This window comes from Lepus europaeus, chromosome X (genome assembly GCF_033115175.1).
Source record: "Lepus europaeus isolate LE1 chromosome X, mLepTim1.pri, whole genome shotgun sequence".
In the NCBI taxonomy this organism is placed as follows: domain Eukaryota; kingdom Metazoa; phylum Chordata; class Mammalia; order Lagomorpha; family Leporidae; genus Lepus; species Lepus europaeus.
The window spans coordinates 125,030,681-125,055,301 of NC_084850.1; the positions used below are offsets into that span (position 1 = coordinate 125,030,681).

Genomic DNA, 24,621 nt, shown 5'->3' on the forward strand with positions numbered 1-24,621 from the left:
CTGGGCTGGCAGTTTTTCTCTCTTAGTACCTGGGCTACATCTCGCCATTCTCTCCTAGCTTGTAGGGTTTCTGATGAGAAGTCAACTGTGAGTCTAATTGGAGATCCTCTGAGAGTAATCTGGCGTTTCTCTCTTGCACATTTTAGGATCTTTTCTTTGTGTTTCACTGTGGTGAGTTTGATTATGACGTGTCGTGGTGAGGATCTCTTTTGATAATGTTTATTAGGGGTTCTATGAGCTTCTTGTACTAGGATGTCTCTGTCCTTCTCCAAACCTGGGAAATTTTCTGCTAGTATCTCACTAAAAAGGCCTTCTAATCCTTTCTCCCTCTCCATGCCTTCAGGAACTCCTAGAACCCAAATGTTGGGTTTTTTAATAGTATCCTGTAGATTCCTGACAGTATTTTTTAGATTTCTGATTTCTTCTTCTTTTCTTTGATTTGACTGTTTCCTTTCCTGTTCTCTGTCTTCTAATTCCGATATTCTCTCTTCTGCTTCACCCATTCTGTTTTTAAGGCTCTCTAATGTGTTTGTCATTTGATCTATTGAGTTCTTCATTTCATTATGATTTCTTGTCACTATCACAGTTTCATGTTCTACTAGTTGTTTCATTTCATTTTGATTCCTCCTTACTATTTCATTTTCACGAGAGAGATTTTCTATCTTGTCCATTAAGGATTTCTATAGTTCAAGAATTTGTTTTTGAGAACTTCTTAATGTTCTTATCAGTTTTTTGAGATCTGCTTCTTGCATTTCCTCTATCTCTTCATCTTCATAATCTTGGATTGGGGTGTCTTGTTCATTTGGGGGCATCATAGTGTCTTCCTTGCTCTTGTTACCTTGGCTTCTACGTTTGTTGTTTGGCATGTTGGAGATAATTTATGTTTTTTTTTTTTTTTTTTTTTTTGGCTGTGGTGTCTTTTTTCTTGTTATACTATGCCTCTAAGTGGGCTGTCTGCTTTGATGGATCCTTAGAGGCTGTGATGGGTGTGGCCAGAGAGCTCCGCTTGATTCTTCGGGTTTAAGGCTGTGCAAAAAGCGACTCACCCAGATTGTTCTCTCCCTTGCTCCTTGCTGGATTGCTCTCTCTCTCTCTCTCTCTCTCTCTCTCTCTCTTTTTTTGACTCAGTTGGGAAGTTATTCGGTACAGGTGAGTGGAATTGAGGGTAGTTGAAATCTGGCCTCTGTGAGTATTCGTTTGATCTACCCCTGGGACCACACAAAGAATTTATGCAGCCCTCAATGTGTTCTCAAGTTTCACCAAAGTTCCAAGTTACTGAGTTTGTGAACTCCTTGGCGGCGCTTTACATATGTAAAATGGCCTGCTCTTTGTTTTGCTTAGGGAGTGAATAGAGAGGCCTCTGCTCCCCCACCCCAATGTCTTGGGTTTCTGACGCCTTTGTCTTACCTCCCTCCCGTTCCCGCGCTGGCGAGATTGTGCGGCTTGTCTCCCTTGGCTCGTCTCCCACCGTTGGGTTTCCACGCAGTGGGCTCCCTGTAGGTCCTCTGTGTCACATCCACTAGATCCGGAAGCGTTTCCTCTGCAGTGTTTTTCTTGAGTCTTTTCCTGAGGCTACAGTAATTCCACTTTTATGAAACTTTTTTTTCCCAAACTACGGCGCACGTCCTCAGTATCCGCCATCTTGGCTCCGTCCCCCCCTTTTATGTCTTTAAATATTTATTTATTTGAAGACAGAGAGGAAGAGAGGGAGAAAGAACATCCATCCAGTGGTTCACTCCCCAAATTGCCATAGCAGCCAGGGCTGGTCCAAGCCTAAGCTGGGATGCTGGTGTTGCAGGCTGTGGCTTAATTTGTAGCACCACAATGCTGCCCCTGTTTTTTGATGACTTTTTGAGGAGCACTGGTTGGGGACTAAAATGCACTTGACTGAGGAGTGCCTGCTGTGTTTTTCATGGGGGTTTCGAAGGGCTTATGAGGTGGAGCACATAGGTGGCAGCTGTCCTTGTCCTTGTGACATCACAGCAGTGTGCTTTTTTTTCTTAAAGATTTTATTTATTTAAGAGGTAGAGTTACAGAATGTGAAAGGAAGATTCAGAGAAGTCTTCCATCTGCTGGTTCACTCCCGAAATGGCCACAATAGCCAGAGCTGGGTGGGCCTGATGCCAGGTGCCAGGAGCTTCTTCCGGTTCTCCCACGCGGGTGCAGGGGCCTGAAAACTTGGGCCATCTTCAACTGCTTTCCCAGGCCATAGCAGAGAGCTGGATCAGAAGTGGAGTAGCTGGGACTCAAACCAGCGCCGATGTGCTATGCTGGCATTGCAGGCCGTGGCTTTACCTGCTATGCCACAGCACCAGCCCCACAGCAGTGCACTTCTATCAGCAGGACTTCCCTTGTGGATGTCATCACCTGGTCATAACAGTGTCAGTCTTTTTTAAAGATTTATTTATTTATTTGCAAGTCAGAGTTACACAGAGAGAGGAGAGGGAGAGAGAGAGAGAGAGGTCTTCTGTCCGATGGTTCACTCTCCAATTGGCCGCAACAGCAGAGCTGTGCCAATCCAAAGCCAGGAGTTAGGAGCTAGGAGCTTCTTCCGGGTCTCCCACGTGGGTGCAGGAGCCCAAGGACCTGGGCCATCCTCCACTGCTCTCCCAGGCCATAGCAGAGAGCTGGATGGGAAGTGGAGCAGCCGGGTCTCGAACTGTCGCCCACATGGGATGCCAGAGCCTCAGGCCAGGGCATTAACCCACTGTGCCACAGCGCCAGCCCCCAACAGTGTCAGTTTTAACATTGTTGCCATATTTTCATTCATCTGTTTTTTTCTTTTTTGTGTGTCTTTATTTTTTTTTTAAAGATTTATTTATTTGAAAGGCAGAGTTAGAGGGAGGCAAGGAGGGAAAGAGAGAGAGAGAGATGCTGGTTCATTCCCCAGATGGCTGCAGTGGCCAGGGCTGGAACAGGCTGAAACCAAGAGCCTGGAGCTTCCTCTAGGTCTCTTACATGGGTGCAGGGACCCAAGTACTTGGGCCATCCTCCAATGCTTTCCCAGGCACATTAGCTGAATCAGAAGTAGAGCAGCCAGGACTGGAACTGGTGCCCATATTTGATGGTGACCCTGCAGGTGACAACTTTACCTGCTATACCAAATCCTGGCTTCTGTCTTCCTGTGTATTTAAAAAAAAATTTATTGACAGGTAGTAACTGCACATCTTTTTTGGGTACAGTGTGATGCTTTGAGATATTTATACATTGTATATTGATCAAATCTCTTGTCTTTAAAGAAAATGTATAGTATTTTAAAGTAAATCCCAAATATAATGAAATTTCACTTCTATTTTAAAATTATCTATATCTATCTATCTATCTAGAATTATCTATATCTGTATCTGTCTACCTACCTACCTACCTACCTGAAAGGCAGAGAGACAGATACCTCCCATCCACTGGTTCACTCCCCAGATGCCTGTGACACCTGAGGCTGGGCCAGGCCAAAGCCAGGTATAACCACTTAGGTGGTAGGGACCCAAATACTTGAGCCATCATCAGCTGCCCTCCAGGGTACATGTTAGCAGGAAGCTGGACTCAAGAGTGGAGCTGAAAAAAAAGTGAAGCTGAGACCTGACCCCAGACACTGTGATATGGGGTATGTGCATCCCAAGCAGTGTCATTTTTTAAAAAATTTATTTCTTTATTTGAAAGACTTACACAGAGAGAGGAGGAGAGGCAGAGAGGGAGAGAGGGGTCTTCCATCTGCTGGTTTGTTCCCCAGGTGACCACAACGGCCAGAGCTGGGCCGATCCAAAGCCAGGGACCAGGAGCTTCCTCCAGGTCTCCCATGTGGTGCAAGGGTCCAAGTACTTGGGCCATCTTCCCAGGCCATAGAAGAGAGCTGGATCAGAAGTGGAGCAGCTGGGACTTGAGCTGGTAACCACCAGCTTTGCCACATCGCTGGCCCTGTGTCATTTGTTTTAGATTCTATTAATCTGTCTTTTTTTTTTTTTTGACAGGTAGAGTTATAGACAGTGAAAGAGACAGAGAGAAAGGTCTTCCTTCCGTTGGTTCACTCCCCAAATGGCCGCCACAGCCGGCGCTGCAACAAGCCGAAGCCAGGAGCCAGGTGCTTCCTCCTGGTCTTCCATGTGGGTGCAGGGCCCAAGCACTTGGGCCATCCTCCACTGCCCTCCCAGGCCATAGCAGAGAGCTGGACTGGAAGAGGAGCAACCGGGACTAGAACCCGGCGCCCATATGGGATGCCGGCACCGCAGGTGGAGGATTAACCAATTGAGCCACGGCGCCAGCCCCTATTCTGTCTTTAAGTTAACTGATTCTATTCTCTTTTTTCTCAAGTCTAACACAGAGACATCTAACAAGTTTCAAATTTTGGTTATTGTGTTTTTCAGTTTATAATTTTTTTAAGATTATTTATTTGAAAGGCAGACTTACAAAGAGGCAGAGAGAGAGGGGGAGGGAGGAAGGAAGGGAGAGGTAGGTCTTCCATCCGCTGGTTCACTCCCCAAATGGCCGCAATAGCTGGAGCTGGGCCGATCTGAATCCAGGAGCTAGGAGCTTCTTCCAGGTTTCCCACTGGGTGCAGGGGCCCAAGTACTTGGGCTATATTCCACTGCTTTCCCAGGCCATAGCAGAGAGCTGGATTGGAAGAAGAACAGCTGGGTCTTGAACTGGCACCCATATGGGTTGCTGGCCCTGCAGGTGGCGGCTTTACCCACTATGCCACGGTGCCAGCCCCTAAGCATTGTTTTAACTGCAGTGCCAAACACCCATCCTGACATTTCGCCTTTAAATACTCAGAGCTTCATATAGGCATCTTTCAAAAAATAGCTGCATTACTGCCATCATGTTTAACAAAAATAATAGTAAATCGTTTACATGTTGTTATATTCAATTTTCCCCAAATGTCTTTTTAGTAACTTGTTTAAAATCGGTATACAAATAAGGTCCATATATTACGTTTGATTTTTATGTCTCTTAAAATACTGTAAAATACTGCTTCAGTACTAGTTATAGCATTACTTCACATTGGATAACACATTAAGGACAGAGATCCTACATGAGGAGTAAGTACACATTGACTCCTGTTGTTGACATAACAATTTGACACTCTTGTTTATGGCATCAGTAATCTTCCTAGGCTCTAGTCATGAGTTGCCAAGGCTATAGAAACCTTTGAGTTCGCCAACTCCGATCTTATTTCGACAAGGTCATAGTCAAAGTGGAAGATCTCTCCTCTCTTCAGAGAAAGGTACCTCCTTCTTTGATGGCCCCATTCTTTCTACTGGGATCTCACTCGCACAGATCTTTCATTTAGGTCTTCTTCTTTTTTTTTTTTTTTTGCCAGAGTGTCTTGGCTTTCCATGCTTTTAAAAAAATTTATGTGGGGGGTCTGTGCTGTGGCACAGCAGGTAAAGCTGCTGCCTGCAGTGCCAGCACCCCTTAGGGGTGCCGGTTCAAGTCCCGGCTGTTCCACCTTCAATCTAGCTCTTTGCTGTGGCCTGGGAAAGCAGTAGAAAATGGCCCAAGTCCTTGGGCCCCTGCACCAGCGTGGGAGATCTGGAAGAAGCTCCTGGCTCCTGGTTTCGACTCGCATAGCTTCAGCCATTGTAGCCATCTGGGGAGTGAACCAGCAGATGGAAGACTTGTCTCTCTCTGCCTTTCTGTCACTTTGCCTTTCAAATAAATAAATAGAAAGCGGATTTAAAAAAAATTTATGTGTTTGGAAGGCAGAGTGACAGCGAAGGAGGTGAGGAGGGAGATACGTGCGTGCACACACACACATACACGTCTTATATTCTCTGATTTACTCCCCACATGGCTGCATCAGCCAGGTCTGGGACAGGCTGAAGCCAGGATCCAGGCGCTCCATCTTGGTCTCCAGCTGGTTAGCAGGAGCCCAGGTACTTGGGCCATGTTCTGTGGCCTTCCCAGGTACATTAGTAGGGACCTGGATCAGAGGTGGAGCAGCCAGGACTGGAGCTATCACCCTTGGCTGTTGAGAGCGTTTGAGGAATGAACCAGCAGGTGGGAAATCTTTGTCTGTCTGTCTGTCTGTCTGTCTCTCTCTCTCTCTCTACCTTTCAAATAAATAAATGGCTACTCTGTGATGTGAGCGAATAGTAAGTCTTACCTGTTTGTACTCCTCGCAGCTGACGTGCTGTGGCTATTGGCTGGTCTGGGCTCCATTTCCAGCCCTGAAGGCATCACTTTAAGGTTCTACCGGCTGCTGTTTCAATTCTTTGTTTTCTTGTTGTTTTATCAAAACTTTGGATTTTGCCACAGGGAGGTACTATTACTTAGTTTTTCATTTTGAAAAATTTGATGCTTGCAGGAAGGTAGAAAATTAATCCAACAAATCCCATATGCCCTTTCTAAATTCCACAATTAACATTGTACTACAATTGGTTTATTCTATCACTCTAACAGGGTCATTCTCCACCATAACTTCAATGTCTACTATATCCAAGAAATTAACAGTGATCCAATTCTGTTATCTAATATATGATTCATATTCAAATTTCAGAATTGTCCCTTAAAATGTCCTTTGTAACTTTTCCCCTGTTAGGATCTGACCAAAGATCATGTATTTGCATCTGGCTATGATTTTTTTAAAGGTATTTTTTATTTATTTGAAAGTCAGAGTTACAGAAAGAAAAGGACAGACAGAGGGAGAGATCTTCCATCTGCTGGTTCATTCCCCAGATGGCTACAATGGCCAGGTTGGGCCAGGCTGAAGCCAGGAGCTTCTTCCAGGTCTCTCACATGGGAGCATTCTCTGCAGCTTTTCCCAGGCCATTAGCAGGGACCTGGGTTAGAAGTGGAGCAGCTGGGACATAAACTGGTGCCCATATGGGATGCTGGTGTTGCATGTGGAGGCTTTACCTACTGTGCCACAACGCTGACCCCTATCATGTTTCTTTTTAGAATAGTTACCCTACCAGTTTCTCTCTTTTTAAAAAGATTCATTTATTTGAAAGGCAGAGTTAAAATTACAGAGAGAGAGCAGCAAAGAGAGAGATCTTCCATCTGTCTTGTTGACTCCCTAGATGACCACAATGGCCTGGGGTTGGGCTAGGCAAAAGCCAGGAACTTGTTCTAGATTTCCCACGTGGATACCGGGGCCTAAGCACTTGGACCATCCTCAGCTGCTTTCCCAGGCACATTAGCAGGGAGCTGGATCAGGAGTGGAGCAACCAGAACTGCAACTGGCACCTATATAGGATGCCGGCATCTCACGTGGTGGCTTAATCTGCTACATCACAATGCCAGCCCAACACTTTATTTTAAGACATAGTTTTGGAGAATCCAAGCCAGCTGTCTTGTAGAATGGTTTACAACCAATAATTAGACTTTTTCCTCGTGGTTAGAATCAGGTTCAATATTTTGGAAGCAGCAGTATCCTTTACATAGTGTGAACTTGTGCATGTATGGCTAAGTCTGTATCTAGAAGACTCCCCTGGTTGTTTCCAGTGTTCTTGTGTTAGGTGGCTAGTCAGCATTACCCAAAATGAAAAGCAGACGGTCTTCAAACTGGTGGGGAATTGTTCATGTTCAATTTTTTTTTATTAGAGAAAGACACATGTTAAACTCTACTTTTGTTCTCTTTAGGCCAGCATTTGTAAATCCGCTCATCACTGAAAGCCCAGAGGAAGAAGAACTCTTTAGACAAGGAGAAGGTATGTTAATTTCTTCCTAATAAAATTAATTTTTTTGACAGGCAGAGTGGACAGTGAGAGAGAGACAGGAAGGTCTTCCTTTGCCATTGGTTCACCCTCCAATGGCCGCCGCGGCCAGTGTGCTGCGGCCAGTGCACCGCGCTGATCCGATGGCAGGATCCAGGTGCTTCTCCTGGTCTCCCATGGGGTGCAGGGCCCAAGCACTTGGGCCATCCTCCACTGCACTCCCTGGCCACAGCAGAGAGCTGGCCTGGAAGAGGGGCAACCGGGACAGAATCCGGCGCCCCGACCGGGACTAGAACCCGGTGTGCCGGCGCCGCAAGGCGGAGGATTAGCCTATTGAGCCACGGCGCCGGCCCATAAAATTAATTTTTTAAAAAAATTTTTTGACAGGCAGAGTGGACAGTGAGAGAGAGAGAGAGAGAGAGAGAGAGAGAATGGTCTTCCCTTGCCGTTAGTTCACCCTCCAATGGCCGCCGCGGCTGGCGTGCTGCGGCCGGCGCACCGCGCTGATCCGATGGCAGGAGCCAGGTGCTTCTCCTGGTCTCCCATGGGGTGCAGGGCCCAAGCACTTGGGCCATCCTCCACTGCACTCCCTGGCCACAGCAGAGAGCTGGCCTGGAAGAGGGGCAGCCGGGACAGAACTGGCGCCCTGACCGGGACTAGAACCCGCTGTGCCAGCGCCACAAGGCGGAGGATTAACCTAGTGAGCTGCGGCGCTGGCCCATAAAATTAATTTTTAAAAGTTATGTTTAAGTATTCATTTATTTGAAAGGCAGAGTTAGGAAGAGATTGGTCTTCCATCTGGTTCACTCCCCAAATGACTGCAGTGGCCACGACTGGGCCAGGTGAAAGCCAGGATCCTGGAACTCCATTCGTGTCTCCTACATGGGTGGCAGGGGCTCAAGTATTTGAACCATATTCTGCTGCCTTCCCAGGTACATTAGCAGGGAGCTGGATCAGAAGTGGAGCAGCCAGGACTCTAACTAGTGTTCATATAGGATGCTGTCATCACAGGCTGTGATTTAATTCCTGGTGCCACAATTCTGGCCCCAATAAAATACTACTGAAAAAGAAATTACTTAAGATTATATACGGGGACCTGTGTGTGGCACAGTGGGTTAAGCTACCATCTGGGCTGCTGGCATCCCATATGAGCACCAGTTAGTGTCCTTCATGCTCTAGTTCCAATCCAGCTTCCTGCTAATGCTTCTGGGAAAGCAGCGGGAGACAACCCAAGTACTTAGGCCCCTACCACCCATGTGGGAGACCCTGACAGGGTTCCAGGCTCTTAGGTTTGTCATGGCTGAGCCCAAGCCATTGTGGCCGTTTGAGGAGTGAACCAATGGATGGAAAATCTCTCTGTAACTCTGCCTTTCAAATAATAAACAAATCCTTAAAAAAAAGATTACATATGAACTCTATACCATTCAGATATTTTACTCATGCCAAGAATTTATTGAAATTAAAATACCTTCCCTTTTGTCTTTTGGCGTCCTTACTTTGAATGATGTTCTTGATCAGACTGTTTATTACTTCAGGTGATTTGTTTGCTCATTTTTAATGAAATGGAAAATGTGTCTGGTGGGTGACTGCAAGTCAAGGCTCCAGCTCACAAGTGGTGTCACACTGAGCTAACATCTCCATCTGAGAGCAAGGACTCAGGAGAAGTTTCATGTGGCCTCAGCAGCCTTCTCTTAGATATATGTATGATTTCCTGTAAGGTTTTGACATCGTGAAGTAGTGCCTTTGTAAGGTCTACAGGTATCGCAGGGCAGGACTAGTGTGTCCCTTCCTGAGCCTCGCTCTGTGTTCTCCTGTGTTGCAGTGAACAAGGGGAGAAGGATTGCCTTTAGCTCCACGTCATTGCTGAAAATGGCTCCCAGCGCTGAAGAGAGGACTACCATACATGAGATGTTTCTTAACACACTGGATCCAAAGTGAGTTAGGTTGCTGAGATTACAGACTGGGAAAAGATGCAATCCTTGGCTTTCTATAGAGCCACACTCGCCTCAGTGTATTGGTAGTTGTCTACGAATTGTTTTCTTGTTCAGCATTTGTGAAAGCATGGCACTAACAGGGTTTAATTAATCTCCATTTATGTAGGACAATAAGTTTTCAGAGTCGTGTTTTGCCCCCTAATGCAGTATGGATGGAGAATTCAAAACTGAAAAGCTTGGAAATTTGCCACCCTCAGGTATTATAATTTCATGTGAAATCTGAATAGGATAATTTGCAGTTGGGACATGTGTGTAAGATGTGATGTGTCTTAAAGCTGACTTCTGTGCCGCTACCATTCATTCCTTTGTTCTGAATGTGAGGGCCACCATAAGTTTGTATAAGGTTTTCAAAAGGTTCATAGGAAATGGAATCAAAAGATCAGTTTATTTTGGTGCCGAAACTTTTGAAATCCATGTATGCTTTTTTCAAAATATATATTTTCCTTAACCTTTTTGAAGAACGTTTGTATTTATTAATGTTTACTTTATGTCCTATATAGCAGCGGAACATTTTCAATCGAATCTTTGGTGGTTTCCTTATGAGAAAAGCATATGAACTTGCGTGGGCTACTGCTTGCAGTTTTGGGTGAGTTACACTTGGAAGTGTTAACTTCCAAGAAGCAATTTATATACCCCCACCCCTGAAATAAAACATTTCGGACCTGTCTGGATGTGTTTGGGAATATGTTACAGTTTTAAGTGAATACCACGCTGATACTACCTGGGTTTGATCTTCATTTTAGAAGGCTGTTGCTCTGACTTTGTAAATTCTTTAAAGAGCTAGAGAGAAAGATATGGTGATAATACAAAGAAGAGAGGAGAGAGAAGATAGAATGATTCTGCCCTGATCCAGTCGTGGTGGTATTTTCTTACCATTCCTTTCTGGAATGATCATTTTCTCTTGTCGAAGTTGCTTCTTGGTTCATTTTTTGTTTTACTTCAGCTGGTTGTTGGAGAAAAAAATGTGAGATCTTGTGAATTTTTCCGTTTACCTCAAATTCTGCCTTTCCCTGACAGTGGTTCCAGACCATTTGTGGTGGCAGTGGATGATATCATGTTTCAGAAACCGGTTGAAATTGGCTCACTGCTGTTTCTGTCTTCACAGGTAGGTGTGCAATGAGAGATAAAATACCATTTTTTGGTCATTGGGGCCTAGAACAGAAACTTCTATATTGTGAAGCCACTATTTTTCTTATGATCCCCCCCCCCCCGCCTTTAATGCAGCTGACTAACTACAGTGTCTGAAATCTATTAGGTGTGCTTTACTCAGAACAACTACATCCAAGTGAGAGTGCACAGTGAAGTGTCCTCTCTCCAGAATAAAGAGCACATGACCACCAATGTCTTTCATTTCACATTCATGTCAGAAAAAGAAGTGCCCTTGGTTTTCCCCAAAACGTACGGAGGTAAGCAACAATTATGGCTTGTCCCCGATGTAGGGAAGAACCTTTACAGGAATTCTTCCCATTTTAAGTTGTTGCAGGAAGTGCATCTTACCCTTGAGCTTCTGTAGCCCTGCAGGCCAAATCCCCTTGTGCCTCTCGGGCAGCTGTTGCTGCTCTGGCATCTGGCTGCTGACTGCAAGGCCTGGTGCTGGCACAAGCAGCCACTGGGAGCCAAAGACTGGTCTGGCCAAAGAAAACGGACCGGCATCGTGGCCTGCTCCCTTGGGAGTGTTGCTTCTCCCCTGGACAACAGCGCATCCCTGTCACTGGTTTTGTGTTGTCATTGCTGCCCCAGTGTGTCCACATAGTCACCTGTGTGTATGATGTTCAGAGTTTCTGTAAGTTTCTCCAGGGTTACCTTTCTTGTATTTCAGAGTCCATGTTGTATTTAGACGGGCAGCGGCATTTCAGTTCCACGAGCGTGCCGGTGACCTTGAGGAAAGACCACGTTGTGGAGCCCTAGGAAAACCTCAGTGAGGACCAGCACTCCGCCTGCAGTGTCGTCATGGCAGATGAAGGCCTGATCAAGTGTATTGGTTTTAGTGTTGCTTCTTATCCTCCATAGAGGAGGAGAATGTATTTAGCTTTTAGGATAATCAGAAAAGCAGAGTGAAAGAGTAGATGGGACTGAGAGGACAGAGTTTTTAAACAATAAATACCTTGAAAAATTTTTTTAATTGTGACCTCTCCATGTTGCCTCTTGTCTGCTAAAGGAATTAGGGCAAAATGCTTTTTTTTTTTTTTACACAGATGTTGCATTTTTATACACATACAACTATCCTTATATAAGGTTTCCTACTAGGGTATTTGAGTAACTTTTTTTGAGATTGATTGATTTGAGAGGCAGAGTAATGGAAATAAGGAGGAAAGGATTGAGGGAGGGAGGTGGAGACAAAGAGAGAGAGAGAGAGAGAGAGAGAGTTATCGATCTTTCTGTTGGTTTAACTCCAAATGGCCACAAAAGCCCAAGGCTAGGCTAAGCTAAGCTAAAGCCGGAAGCCCAGAACTAAATCCACCTTTCCTATATGGGTAGTAGGTGCCATTTTCCACTGCTTTTCCAGGCATATTAGCAGGGGAAATATCATTTTCCACTGCTTTCCCAGGCATATCAGCAGGGGCTGAATCAGAAGTGGAGCAGCCAGGACTTGAACTGGTGCTCATATGGGATGCTGGTATTGCAGGTAGTGGCTTAACCTGTTGTGCCACAAAGCTGGCCCCTAAGGAGCAGGGGTTTGGTGCAGTGGCTATGATACCACCTGAGGGGCCTGTGCTGTGGCATAGTGGGTAGAGCTGCTGCCTCCAGTGCCGACATCCCATATGAGCATCGGTTTGAATCCCGGCTGCTCCACCTTCAATCCAGCTCTCTGCTATGGCCTGGGAAAGCAGTAGAAGATGGCCCAAGTCCTTGGGCCCCTGCACCTGCATGGGAGACCCAGAAGAAGCTCCTGGCTTTGGATTGGCACAGCTCCAGCCATTGTGGCCAATTCGGGAGTGAACCAGAGGTTGGAGGACCTCTCTCTCTCTCTGCCTCTCCTCTGTGTAACTTTGACTTTGAAATAAATAAATCTTAAAAAAAAAAAAAAACCATGGCACCTGAGATGCTTGCATCCCATACCAGAGTGCCTTGGTTCAAGTCGTGGCTCAGATTTTGGTTCTGGCCTCCTGCTAATGTACACCCTGGGAGGCAGAAGATGATGGCTGAAGTGCTTGGGCCACGTGGGAGACCTGGGTTGAGTCCCTGCCTTCGGCCTGGTCCAGCCCTGGCTATTGCTGGCAATTGAGAACTGAACCAGCATATGCAATCAGTTTCTGTCTCTGTCTCTTTCTCTGTCTCTTTGCTTTTGAAATAAAAGTAATAAAAGTAAATAACACTTTTAAACATTTCCTTTCAAAAAAAACAATAATAGTAGCTGCTTGTGCTTATGGAGCACATGCTGTGTGCTAGGTAAGCATGCCCTTACCACCTGATATGAATTAGCTAATGCAGTTCCGTCTAACACTGTGTGGCGCTCAGGAAGCCGAAGCATAGAAAGATGAGTAACTTGCTCAAGGTTCATGGACTCAGAAGTGGTGATGTTGGGATTCAGAACTAGGCAGCGTGGGTCCAGGGTACTCTTAACTGGTGCACTATACTGCTTTCAGGGAGTTTGTACCTCATCAAAGTGTCACCCAGAAACCTAAAAGGAGGCATTCCTACTAATCTGCAGCTAAGACAGATGGGAGGGGAACTTGAATCAAGTTCAGAAAAGAAAACAAAAGCTGCATGGAGGAGAACCGTGATCTCTGAAAAAGGCACTATCTTCTGTAGTCTGGATTCTAGAGCAGCAGTTACAAACGTGGCTCTGCCATGGGATTAGCTGGGATGTGTTTAGAAATACATTTTATGTAATACTGATTGAAGTCACAGTATCCACAAGCACCTCTGACCTAGTCATGGGATCAAAAACAACTGTCTCTTGGAGGCATGCATATTAGCTCATGGAATCAAGCAGTGCTGTACTGTCAAGTAGCTTGGCTTTCCATGTTGTACTACTATCCTGAGATTGACCTGATCCTTCAAGACAGTATTTCTCACATCAGCTTAGGAGGTGGTGAGGCTAGGTGGCTAATGGGTTTTGTTACTTGAAGAGTTTTGTTAATGTGTTAAGTGGAATACAGTATGTAGAGACCTATTGCATGCTACTGTATACATTATATATTAAACCATTTGTTGCTGTACAGTGAGCCTTTTTCTAGAATTTTTTTCTTTTATTACCATAAACTGTTAGAGTGGATATCCTAAATATCTGAAACATTTACCCCCCCCCCCATTATTTCCTTAGGAAAAATGTGAAGTGAGCTATCCAAATCAGAATGTATTAGTCAGCTTTTGTTACCACGAGGAAATACTTCAGGCAGTTTATTAACACAGTTTCTGGAAGCTCAAGTTCAAGATTGGGTGGCCTCACTAATTTGGCTCTGATAAGGGCAGAGGATGACAATGATGGAGTGCATGCAGAAGAAGGATCACATGGCAGGCCAGGAAGCAGCATGGGTGGACTGAAACACAGGGTTTTGTAACAATCCTCTCTTGAGAATTTAGGAGGTCACATAAGAACTACCTTCTGACGTATACATGTTCCCAGTGACCGAAGGGCCTCCCACTAGGTCCCGCCTCCTAATGGTTTCACCAGATTCCAATAGCACTACCCTAGGAACCAAGCATTTTAACACATGGGCCTCTGGGGGAACCATTCAATGTTGAAATTAATATCTAAACCCTAGCAAGTAGCATACACATGGAAAACTTTGAATATGTATTTCACAAAACCCTCCAGAACTGTTGTACATGTTTACTTAATATTTTTTCCCTGAACTTTGTTGAATTTTTTCTTTTAAAAACATCTTGGCCATTTGATAGATGTAAAGTGACATATGTTAATGCCTTTCTTGGAAATCTGAGATTGAACTTAAAGTGCTTATTGTCTTTGTTAAATTGTTAAAGTAATTTTGGATATATGAATCTGTTAAAAATTTGTTAGAGCATTCTCATCTGCCAGTTCACACCCCAAATGCCTGCATTAGCCATGGCTGGGCCCAGTCCAAGTCAGGAACTGAATCCAGGCTTTCCACTTGGGGGCAGGAACCCAATTGCTTGAGCCATCAATTCCTGTCTCCCGGGATAAACGTTTAGCAGGAAGGCAGAATTGAGAGCAGAGCAGAACTAAAACTCAGGCACTCCAGTATGGGACGTCGGTGTCCTAACTGGCATCTTCAATGCTACACCAAACACGTGCCCCTGGATATCAGAATTCTAACCCAGAAGTTGTTTATGAATCCAGCTATTTTAGAAGTTTTTATTTTTTAAAAAAACCTTTTACAGGAACAGATTTCATGTATTTTATAGTTATAATTCTAAGAAGATAACCATATTTTCCTTCCTCCCTATTTCTCCACCTACTCTATAATCACAGGTTTAATGCCCCACTCACTATAATATTCAACAAGTGAACAGTACAAAGACCACGGTTCCACAGGAATATAAACAGGTGCTAAAAATGACAATCACATCACAAGATGTCCCATTCATTCCCAGACATTTTTTGTATTCTGTATTAACTGTCACATATCGGAGAAAACAATTATTGTTTTGGGACTGGCTTATTTCACTAAGGATAATGATTTGCAGTTGCATCCATTTTGTGGAAAAAGGTTAAGATGAAGGAAACTGTAAAGGATCCATAGGTTCTGGATTATTAGTATTTTGTCCCTCTTCCTTAATGAGTCAAATAGATGAGGACTTTTTATTTAATTTTCTTTAAAAAGTTTGAGAGGGAGGGAGGGATAGAGATCTCCCATCTGCTGGTTCAGTTCCCAAATGCCTGCAGGTAGCTGAAGCCAGGAGCCCAGTGAGTGTCAGGGATTCAAGTATTTTCTGCTTCCAAGAATGAGCATCAGCAGGAAGCCAGAATGGAGAGCAGAGCTAGGACCCCAGCCCAGGCACTGTAATGTGGAATGCAGGTGTCCAGTGACCTAACTGCTATGCCAACTTCTGCCCCAAACTTTTAAAATAATTTTCAGATTCTCAACATCTGCACAGTTTTAATGCTTTGGGAAATAAACATTCTTATATGCCACAAAATAAAAGGAAAAAAGCAGCAGTACATTACATTTCATTGCTCAACACAGAACATTTTTTAGTTTCTAACAAATAATATATGAATCCCAAATATATCATACCATGGACTGCTTCCTTCTTCCTTTTTTGGTCATGGACTATTCTGGGAAGATTTAATTAGAGAACTTTGAGTAGTTCTAATGGTCTATCTTAAAATGTAAAGTAAATTGCTCTTAGAAAAATATTGCTTTGATGAGAAGATAGATTTAGGTCTGTTTTAGACAAATTTAGCTAGTTTGTGACTAATCACAATTATTTCTTAGAGGGCACTGTCTTTGAGAAAAACTGTTTTTTAATGTTTATTGTTATTTAAAAGGCAGAGCAAGAGAGAGCTTCCATCCGCTGGTTCACTTGCCAACTGCCTTCGACAGCTGTGACTGGGCCGAACCAAAGCCAGGAACTCCACCCGGATCTCCTACATTGGTGGCAGGGATCAAAGCATTCAATCTGCTGCCTTCTAGGGTGCATGAAAACAGGAAGCTGGATCAGAAGCAGAGGTGGGCCTCGAACACATGCACTCTGGTATGGGATGCAGGCATCTCAAGCGGTGGCTCATCCTGCTGCACCACAATGCCCACCTCTCTAAATTTTAAGCTAGCACCAGACTCAGACCCATAATCACCCAATCAGTACTGACATAGATGCCATCAAGTGTCCAAAGTTTAATAGAATTTTCATTACAAAATTTGGATAAGAAAACCTTAATGACATAAAAATCTTTACAAACTTAAACTAGAATTAGCTCCAAGACATTTTATTGTCATTTTACATTTAAGAAAATGACGTCAGCAGAAATGTTCTTGAAAACTGGCTGTTCCACTTCTGATCCAGTTCTCTGCTATGGCCTGGGAAAGCAGTAGAATATAGACCAAATCCTTGGACCCCTGCATCCTCATGGGATACCTAGAAGAAGCTCCTGGCTCCTGGCTTCGGATCAGTGCAGCTCCAGCAGTTGTGGCCATCTGGGGAGTGAACCAGTGGATGGAAGATTTCTCTTGCTCTCGCTCTGTCCCGCTCTGCCTCTCTGTAACTCTGCCTTTCAAATCAATCAATCTTTTAAAAAAAGAAAAAAATAAAAGGCAGAGATATTGAAAGATCCAATCTGCTGGTTCACTTTCCAAATGAATTGTTAAGAAGCTGGGAGCCAGGAATTCAATGCAGGTCTCCATAGGCATGATGGGGACCTAACAGCTTGAGCCATTAACTGCTCTCTCCCAGGGCCTACATTCCACAGGAAGCTGAATAGGGAACTGGGAATGGAACCCAGGCATCTTAACCACTAAGCCAAATGCCTGTCCCTAAAATGTTTTCTCTTTCACTGGCAAAGAAAGAATGAGGGAGAATACCCCACCAAAGCATACCTGCTGCTCCATTCCGGAGGTAGTTTTGGATCATCCATTCAATTTCCGGTACTTCCAAACTCAATTTATCCTGCCCAGCCTCATCCCAAGTCTTAACTCCTTTTGCATAAAAATCTAATTTCCTTTCAGTTAATTTCCAGTTTTCTAGAAAGCAGGTTTGTTAACTTTATTGTTCTTAATTCATTTTAAATAAAAGGAAATGCTGTATTAAAAAATTCAGTTAAATTCGAGATGAAGATTAGATTACTTCAGTGTTGTGGAGGATACTTTTCAGCTTCTCTAAATATGTAGGGAAGCATGATGAAAACCTACACTTTAGAGTCTGCATAGGTTCCATAACTATTTGGTGTAATATATCCTTGCTTTGATTATTATTCATGACAAGAAAAAAAACCAAAAAGGCCATAAAACATGTATTTTTGGGAAAGAATGATACTTGAAGGTTTCTTGCAGTTGGCCAAAACACTTAAAAAATTTTTTTTATGAATTTGAATAAAAAGCAACTCAGGGTTGGGGAATACCAGACCAAAAGAGATATAGTAGACCCAAGGCATTTTTATCCCTCAGAGGACTGCCAAACAGTGCATCACAGTTACTAACAATGGGAAGGATAGGAACCCCTATACATCTGTATACTCTTCCGTGTAATCAATCTTTTAAAGGCAGTGAATATAGCTATTGAGCAGAAAGTAATGACAAATTTATCAATTCTATTCTAGAAAAGAGCTTCACAGTCTAGCTTTACAAGATAACAGAACCCTCCCTTTACCCACACCACATTTTCCGTGTCTCTGAAACACTTAAAGACTACTTTTCTATGAATTACCAGCTTCCGGAATGAACACTAAGAGGCATATTATGGCTGTTTCTGTTATCTTTAATGACAATTAGATCCGTAGGGTTTCCCCCATTAGCAATTGCATGCTTCAGCTGGATCTTAAAATCAGGTTGCTAATTGTCATTGGTTGAACCTTTCTGAGATTCAAAAGCTTTGGCTTTTGAAGTCGCAGACTTTGGATTCTCCCTCTGTGCATTTGCAAGAGAGGATGCAGTACGCAACTGGTATTCATCCAGGGACCCTTTCTGGCGGTTTGGCTTCATTCCTCTTCTGTTCTCCTCTTCCTGAAGTTTTGATGCTAACAGCCAGTCTTGTTCTTCCTGCTCGCGTCTTTGGGCAAGTAGATACTCGGTGGTGATCAGCCCCTCGAGATATTGTTCTGCTTCGTCTTGAGTTGAGGAAGAACTTGATGACAATTCCCTTCTTTTTGCAGAGAAGCACGAATCCTTGACATCTTGAAATGAAGATTCTTGATTTTTCCTTTTGGCAACGGCTTTACGGGTGGTGCGTGAAGACTCTTTATTTTCTTTCTTAACTGTATTGTTTCCGGTTATGTGTGTGATCCCTGACACAGAGGCAGCAGGTTCTCCCAAGGAGGGAACTTTGGTTTGAAGTCCGTCTTTGCCAGGGTTGTTCGGTCTCATTTTGATTCTTTCCTCAAAGCAACTTCTTGTATTATAGGGGTGGTTCCACAGCATAGATGGACCTGCGGAAGAAGTTGCAGCCTGTTCCGCAATTTCATCGGTTATTTGCGGAGGACGTGTTGGCATATCTTTTTCAAAATCCGTGTCTTGCCACGCAGGGTTGTTCTCATTACTCCTGTCAATTTTCTTCCATGTAGGGTTCTTGATTTCTTGTACACTTGCAGCTTGGGATGTTGAGCCAGATTGAGAGGTTGGTGACAAATGGGCCTGTGTATCTCCGATGTTTCTCTTTTTGCCTTTGCATTTCCTTGGCGATGTGGCTGGAACCGGTTCAGGTTCTGCTGATTGTGGGGGAAAGGTGGTGTTCGTCCCACAGGTACCGGTAGTATTCACATTTGGCTTTGTTCTTGGCGCCTCCCTTTTCGGTCTTTCTTTCTGCTGGTTCTGTTTTCTTCCTGCTTGTCGTCTTTGTTTTTCTTCCTCCGCCAACTGTCTCTGGACGTAGTCTTCATTGGCTTTGTTCTCTCCTTCCTGGGTGAATTGGCATTGTGCCTTCATCTTAGATATTTCTTCTTCGTATTCTCTTCTTAGTTCTCCTGGTTCACTTAGATGTACTGGATGATGATCGTTAATTATTTCTGCTAATTCTTCCCCAGATGCCCTAAGTCTACACTCCATTGGATAGTGTTTCTGAATCAATTGCCATAATTCAAGATTCACAAGGGAGTTTCTTGCAGCGTGGTAGCGAGCCCATGAAGACATTCGGCGGCGACAGAACGGACAGCAGAGGTTTGCCTTTTCGATGGTCAACTGAAAGCAAGGCTTACAAAGAGTATGATGACAAGGCAGAGTTACAGGCTCAAACAGGATTTCTAAACAAATTTGACATTGGCAATCTGACAGAGATGGTACGCAATCTTTCGGAACAGACATTATAACACACTAACTTCAACCTCGTTACCAGGTTAGGGTGCCTCACATAGCCCTCCGGATGTCGACTGCCTGGCTGCGGCTCTGGTAATACCGCTACTTCCGCCTGGGCCCCCAGATTTCCGGTTTACGGTTGCCATGGGAATGATTGTGAACACATCAGGTCCCCCAGAGCATAGGTGTCCAGCGCAGTTGCCTGAGATTGTTCCGCTGCCCGGCCCCTCCCCCACTGCTGTCACCAGTACCACCCCTGCTAAATGCCAGCCTGGAGCTTCCGAGAGAGAGAGTTGGAGATTATTTTGTACTGAACAGTCTGTGCTGAGGACCCAGTTTTACTTCAGGCCATTTATTACCAAGTTCTTAGGCTTATTTTATTTTTTTTTCCCCATAAGCTGTGATGCCCAATTTATTCAAAGGTTGGAGCTATTTTTAACTTTACTAAAACTTAGAAAAATATTTTAAATTGACAGATGATGATTGAATATTTTTATTTTTGCTTAGGTATTCCTTCATTATGCAGTCTTTGAGGATAGTGTCTTTATCATTGCTTTCTTTAAAAGTGTTTACTCCTCTTTCACATGCTTTGGATTGTGTTGGGTGTTTTCACATGAGGTTGTATCGCTCTATGGTCACCAAATACTCTGTCTACGTATTCCCTTTTGTACCTGCTTTCTCTCTGGTATGATCTGCCTTCTCTCACCTCTTTGAATAGAGCCCGGGGCTTGATTCCTGAAGAACCAAAGCTTTCACCCCATTACCTTTATATTGTACTATTTATTTTCCATGCTAAGAGTCTGTACAATTTGTCTTTAGAAAGAGTACTTGATTCTGTGGGATGCTGGGCTCCGCTGGGAGGTTCTTTTGTGCCATGTGGAATTGGCTGGGGTACTTAGGATGGGTTGGGGGGTTCTCTAGCAGGCTGATTTGATATCTTTTTAAAAATGTGATGCTCGGGGTTAGCACTGTGGCATAGCAGGTAAAGCCACTGCCTGCAGTGTTGGCATCCCATATGGATGCAGGTTCGAGACCTGGCTGCTCCACTTCCGATCCAGCTCTCTGTTATGGCCTGGGCAAGCAGTAGAGGATGGTCCAAATGATTGGGCTCCTGCACCCACGTGGGAGACCTGGAAGAAGCTCCTGACTACTGGCTTTGGATCGGCCTAGCTCCAGCCATTGCAGCCATTTGGGGAGTGGACCAGGGGATAGAAGATCTCTCTGCCTCTGCCTCTCTAATAAATAAATCTTTTAAAAAAGTGATGCTCCAACTTTTAAATATTTATTTATTTATTTCCAAGGCAGAGAGACAGAAACAGAGAGAGAGAGATCTCTGATCTGCTGGTTCGCTTCCCAAATGCCGTCAGCAGCCCGGGCTGGGCCAGGCCAAAGATGGGAGCCAGGAACTCCATCTGGGTCTCCCATGTGGGTGGCAGGAACCCAAGTACTTGAGCCATCACCACTGCCTCCCAGGGTGCACATTAGCAGGAAGCTGGAATTAGAAGCAGAGCCAGGACCCAAACCCAGGAACCCCAATATGGAATGGACCATCTGAAGCAGTATCTTAACTGCTGTGCCAAATGCCTGCTCCTGGTTGGATTTCTTAAATGGTGGCTTGAGGGCTCTGAGAGCAGTCAGATAGATTCCCATGTCTTAGCCATGCCATCTTCCTGCCTCTCAAAGTCATTTTCATAGAGGGAATTCACAGCGTTGGTGCTGAAGTTGTCGAGGATTAATAGTGGGAAAATGCCATCCACTGGATATTGAGAAGTTACTGGTCAGAAAACATAGTTTCAAGAAAGTCATGGTGTCTTGGCTTAGATGGTGAGGGGCCAACTCATTTCAAGCACCCAGATGTCTTTCCTTTGGTGAATTCCTTACTGGTACCAGCAAGATGCTCATTTTAAAATGTTTTATTTTTTATTTTTAAAAACCATTCATTTGAAAGGCAGAATTACAGGGGGGGGAGGGGGAGAAGGAGGAGGAGGTCTTCCATTTGTAGTTCAACTGTCAAGTGGCTACAGTGACCAAGGGTGGGCCAGGCTGAATCCAGGAGCCTGGAACTCCATCCAGGTCTCTCATGTTGGTGGCAGGGGCCCAAGTAGTTGGGTCGTTAGCAGGGAGCTGAATTGGAAGTAGATCATATGGGACTTAAACCGCTGCCCACATGCTCAACCCACTATGCCACAATGCTGGCCCCTAGAAGTTTCGTTGATGTGCAACATTGGAAAACACTGCAAGGCAGAAGCCTCCTTGGGTGTTTCATAATGCATGTTACCTTACTAAGGAGTGAAAACAGGGCCATACAAAACCCACTCAACTTTTTTTTTTTATTCTTAACAGGCAGAGTGGACAGTGAGAGAGAGAGACAGAGAGAAAGGTCTTCCTTTGCCGTTGGTTCACCCTCCAATGGCCACCGTGATCCAAAGGCAAGAGCCAGATGCTTCTCCTGGTCTCCCATGGGGTGCAGGGCCCAAGGACTTGGGTCATCCTCCACTGCACTCCCGGGCCACAGCAGAGAGCTGGCCTGGAAGAGGGGCAACTGGGACAGAATCTGGTGCCCCGACCGGGACTAGAACCCAGTGTGCCATTGCCGCTAGGCGGAGGATTAGCCTATTGAGCCTCGGCGCTGGACCCCACTCAACTTTTAAAATCAGCTTTTGTGAAACCTTTTTGACCTCAAACCTATTTTTTTAAACAATTATTAACAAATAGCACTAAGAACTTTTATGACTTTTGCAAATCTGAGATCATACTTTGTTTCTATTTTGTAGCATGAAAAGACAGTCTAGTATATTATCTGGGCAGTAAGTTTCCATGCTTCTTTTGCTATGAGGGGTCAGATATTAGTGTTAAGTGTCTTACAACCAAATTTAGGATGACACTTTAGATCTGACTGACCTTCCTAGCTTGTAAGGGTTGGCAGTCTTGCTTTTTAACAGGAGTGTAACTGCTTGCTGTCACTGTCGATATTTATAAAATGTTAACTCAAAGCAGTGCATTTACTTTTATACAAATTCTGAATAACAACATTTTAGCACCATGCTCCTCTTTACAGATGAGAGGCAAAGGCTGAAAGGAACTGCATGTACATCAGGAGGATGGTAAAGGTTAGTTTGCATTTTGGTTTATGGAATACAGGTTTGTGTTCTTGATTTGTGTTTCTTTTTTGCTAAAATTCAGTAATGCTTTGAGATTCTTTATTTGGTTAAAGACCACAAGCTAACTTAATGTTAGAGAAGTATGGTAGAAACTTGGCAAAACAAATCTCTTATAAGATGTAATCATTGGGGCAAGTGTCATGGGTAAAAGCCACCACTTGTGACACCTGCAACACATATCGGAGTACCCACTGGAATCCCACCTGTTCTGCTTCTGACTCAGCTCCCTGCTACTGCACTTGGGAAAGCAGTGGAAGATGGCCCAAGTGCGTGGGCCCCTGTCAGACCCATGGGAGACCCGGATGGAGTTCCAGATTGTTCTTTTGCCTGGCCCAACCCAGGCTATTGTGCCATTTTGGGGAGTGAACCAGTGGATGAAAGATTCATTCATTCTCTCCCCGCTCCTTTCTTTCTTTCTCTCTTTCTCCCTCCCTCCCTCCCTTTCAAAAAACAAACAAAACACTGCTCAACCAGGACCACAGAGCCCTGCTGAGCACTGAGGCGGATCCAGAGCCTCTGTGTGCAGGCACTGGTTGGTGAAAGGGACTGTTCAGTTCTGGGTTTTATCAGATTTTGGCACTGAGTTCCAAAACAGTCCTGTGATTGAGTCTGTGCTGTCTGCCCAAGGTTGCGAAAGGAGCGACAGAAGCAGCCCCTTAGCTACTCAGGCCCTAGGTGTGTCACGAGGCACTCCTGGGGCTCGGTCACCTGGCCAAGTGCAATCGTGGTAGTGCACACCAGCTCCACAAGAGGCCCAAGCAAGTGTTGTCCTTATTGCGGCAGTCCAGAGACTCTTGCAGGCAGTGGCCCAGTGATGGTAACTCTTAAGACCTGCCCAGTGTTAGGTTTTACCAGCCTGCGGTGGGAAGTGACCAATTGGGATCAATATCATGGGTGGTGAAAGAATTCACCAGAGCAGTCAGCGAGAGCAAATAAAGGCAGAGTTACTGAATATACTGCAAGGGAGCAGTGGGCAGGCCAGCCAGAGGCTGCCTGTTGGGCAGGAGCTACAATTTGAGAGGCTTATCTAGGACAGGCAGCTTCCTCAGAGCTCTGTTGAGTTTCCCTTTCTTGCAGTCCAACAAGTTTTTCCACCAGTCAGGAAATTTGCCTTTTTGGACGGAGCTGAGATTTCACTGCTGTTGGCTAGGGACTTTCCCCATCAGCCAAGTGCCCCAGGCAGGCCACACACAGCCCACCACTGATTTCCAAGTCACAATCTGTTGGCCCCTTGCTGTTTGCTCAAGGTTGGAGGAAGGTGGTAAAGGCAGCCCCTGGCTGCCCAGATTGACCCCAGGATGGTGATACCTGGGTCCCACAGTCCCTTAGGCCCCACAAAATCCTGGGGTTACCATCTAGGCCTACCTGAGGCTGGCAGTGGCACATAGCACAATGAATCTGATGCATGGGGGCACTGGTGTCTGCTTGATGCCAGGCAAGTCTAGAAGCTCATTTTGGGAACACTGGGTGGTAGAGGTTTTTGGCCTTTACCAGGTGCTGGATTTCAGCACGGTAGGCCTGGCTTTGAGCTCCAGGCCATGGTTCTAAGCTCCCTCTCCCTCCCTCTCTATGTGGCTGGAGTTTTCCTTTCTCCTGATGGTTGAGGAAGTGGTGGCAGAGGCAACTTGGCTGTGGAGGTGCCAAATAATCACCCCCTGGGACACGTAAGGGCCTGAGCGCGGGGAGTAGTGGGCTTGGCCCTGGGATTCAGTTCACTCTCCCTCTCCCAAATGGGAGCTGTCTCTCTACACTGCACTCCTTGGAGTTGGGGGAGGGATGACACAGCAGCTCCTTCCTTCTTGTTCTCTTCAGTGTAACTTTTCTTAGGATTACAACAAGACAAGCTATTGTGATCTCTCACCTGGCTTCTGCAGCTCTGGTGAAGGTGAGTCGGTGTGTGTAGCTGTTCACCTTGATGTCTCTGCAGTTAACCAGTCACTGGTGC

The 24,621-nt window shown here is 44.9% G+C and overlaps 2 protein-coding genes across 4 annotated transcripts in view; one reads left to right on the forward strand and one right to left on the reverse strand.

The window, feature by feature from the left end:
• Positions 1–13,836, forward strand: part of ACOT9 (acyl-CoA thioesterase 9) — a 51,736-nt gene extending 37,900 nt beyond the window's left edge. For 2 of the 3 annotated variants that reach the window (XM_062184500.1, XM_062184501.1), the window contains 7 exons: positions 7,579–7,646; positions 9,475–9,586; positions 9,753–9,843; positions 10,147–10,232; positions 10,664–10,751; positions 10,902–11,052; positions 11,466–13,836. In XM_062184500.1, coding sequence (XP_062040484.1) covers positions 7,579–7,646; positions 9,475–9,586; positions 9,753–9,843; positions 10,147–10,232; positions 10,664–10,751; positions 10,902–11,052; positions 11,466–11,554 — 685 coding nt within the window. In that variant the 3' untranslated portion in view covers positions 11,555–13,836. The remainder of the gene's footprint in view (positions 1–7,578; positions 7,647–9,474; positions 9,587–9,752; positions 9,844–10,146; positions 10,233–10,663; positions 10,752–10,901; positions 11,053–11,465) is intronic. The other variant, XM_062184502.1, reaches the window with a different exon arrangement.
• Positions 13,837–18,060: 4,224 nt separating this feature from the next.
• On the reverse strand, positions 18,061–24,083 carry LOC133752872 (E3 ubiquitin-protein ligase RNF168-like). The gene is made up of 2 exons (XM_062183150.1): positions 24,042–24,083; positions 18,061–19,533 (listed from the first exon to the last, which is right to left on the reverse strand). The coding sequence occupies exons 1-2, from the start codon at positions 24,081–24,083 to the stop codon at positions 18,061–18,063; spliced, it is 1,515 nt and encodes a 504-aa protein (XP_062039134.1).
• Between the last annotated feature and the right edge of the window lie 538 nt (positions 24,084–24,621).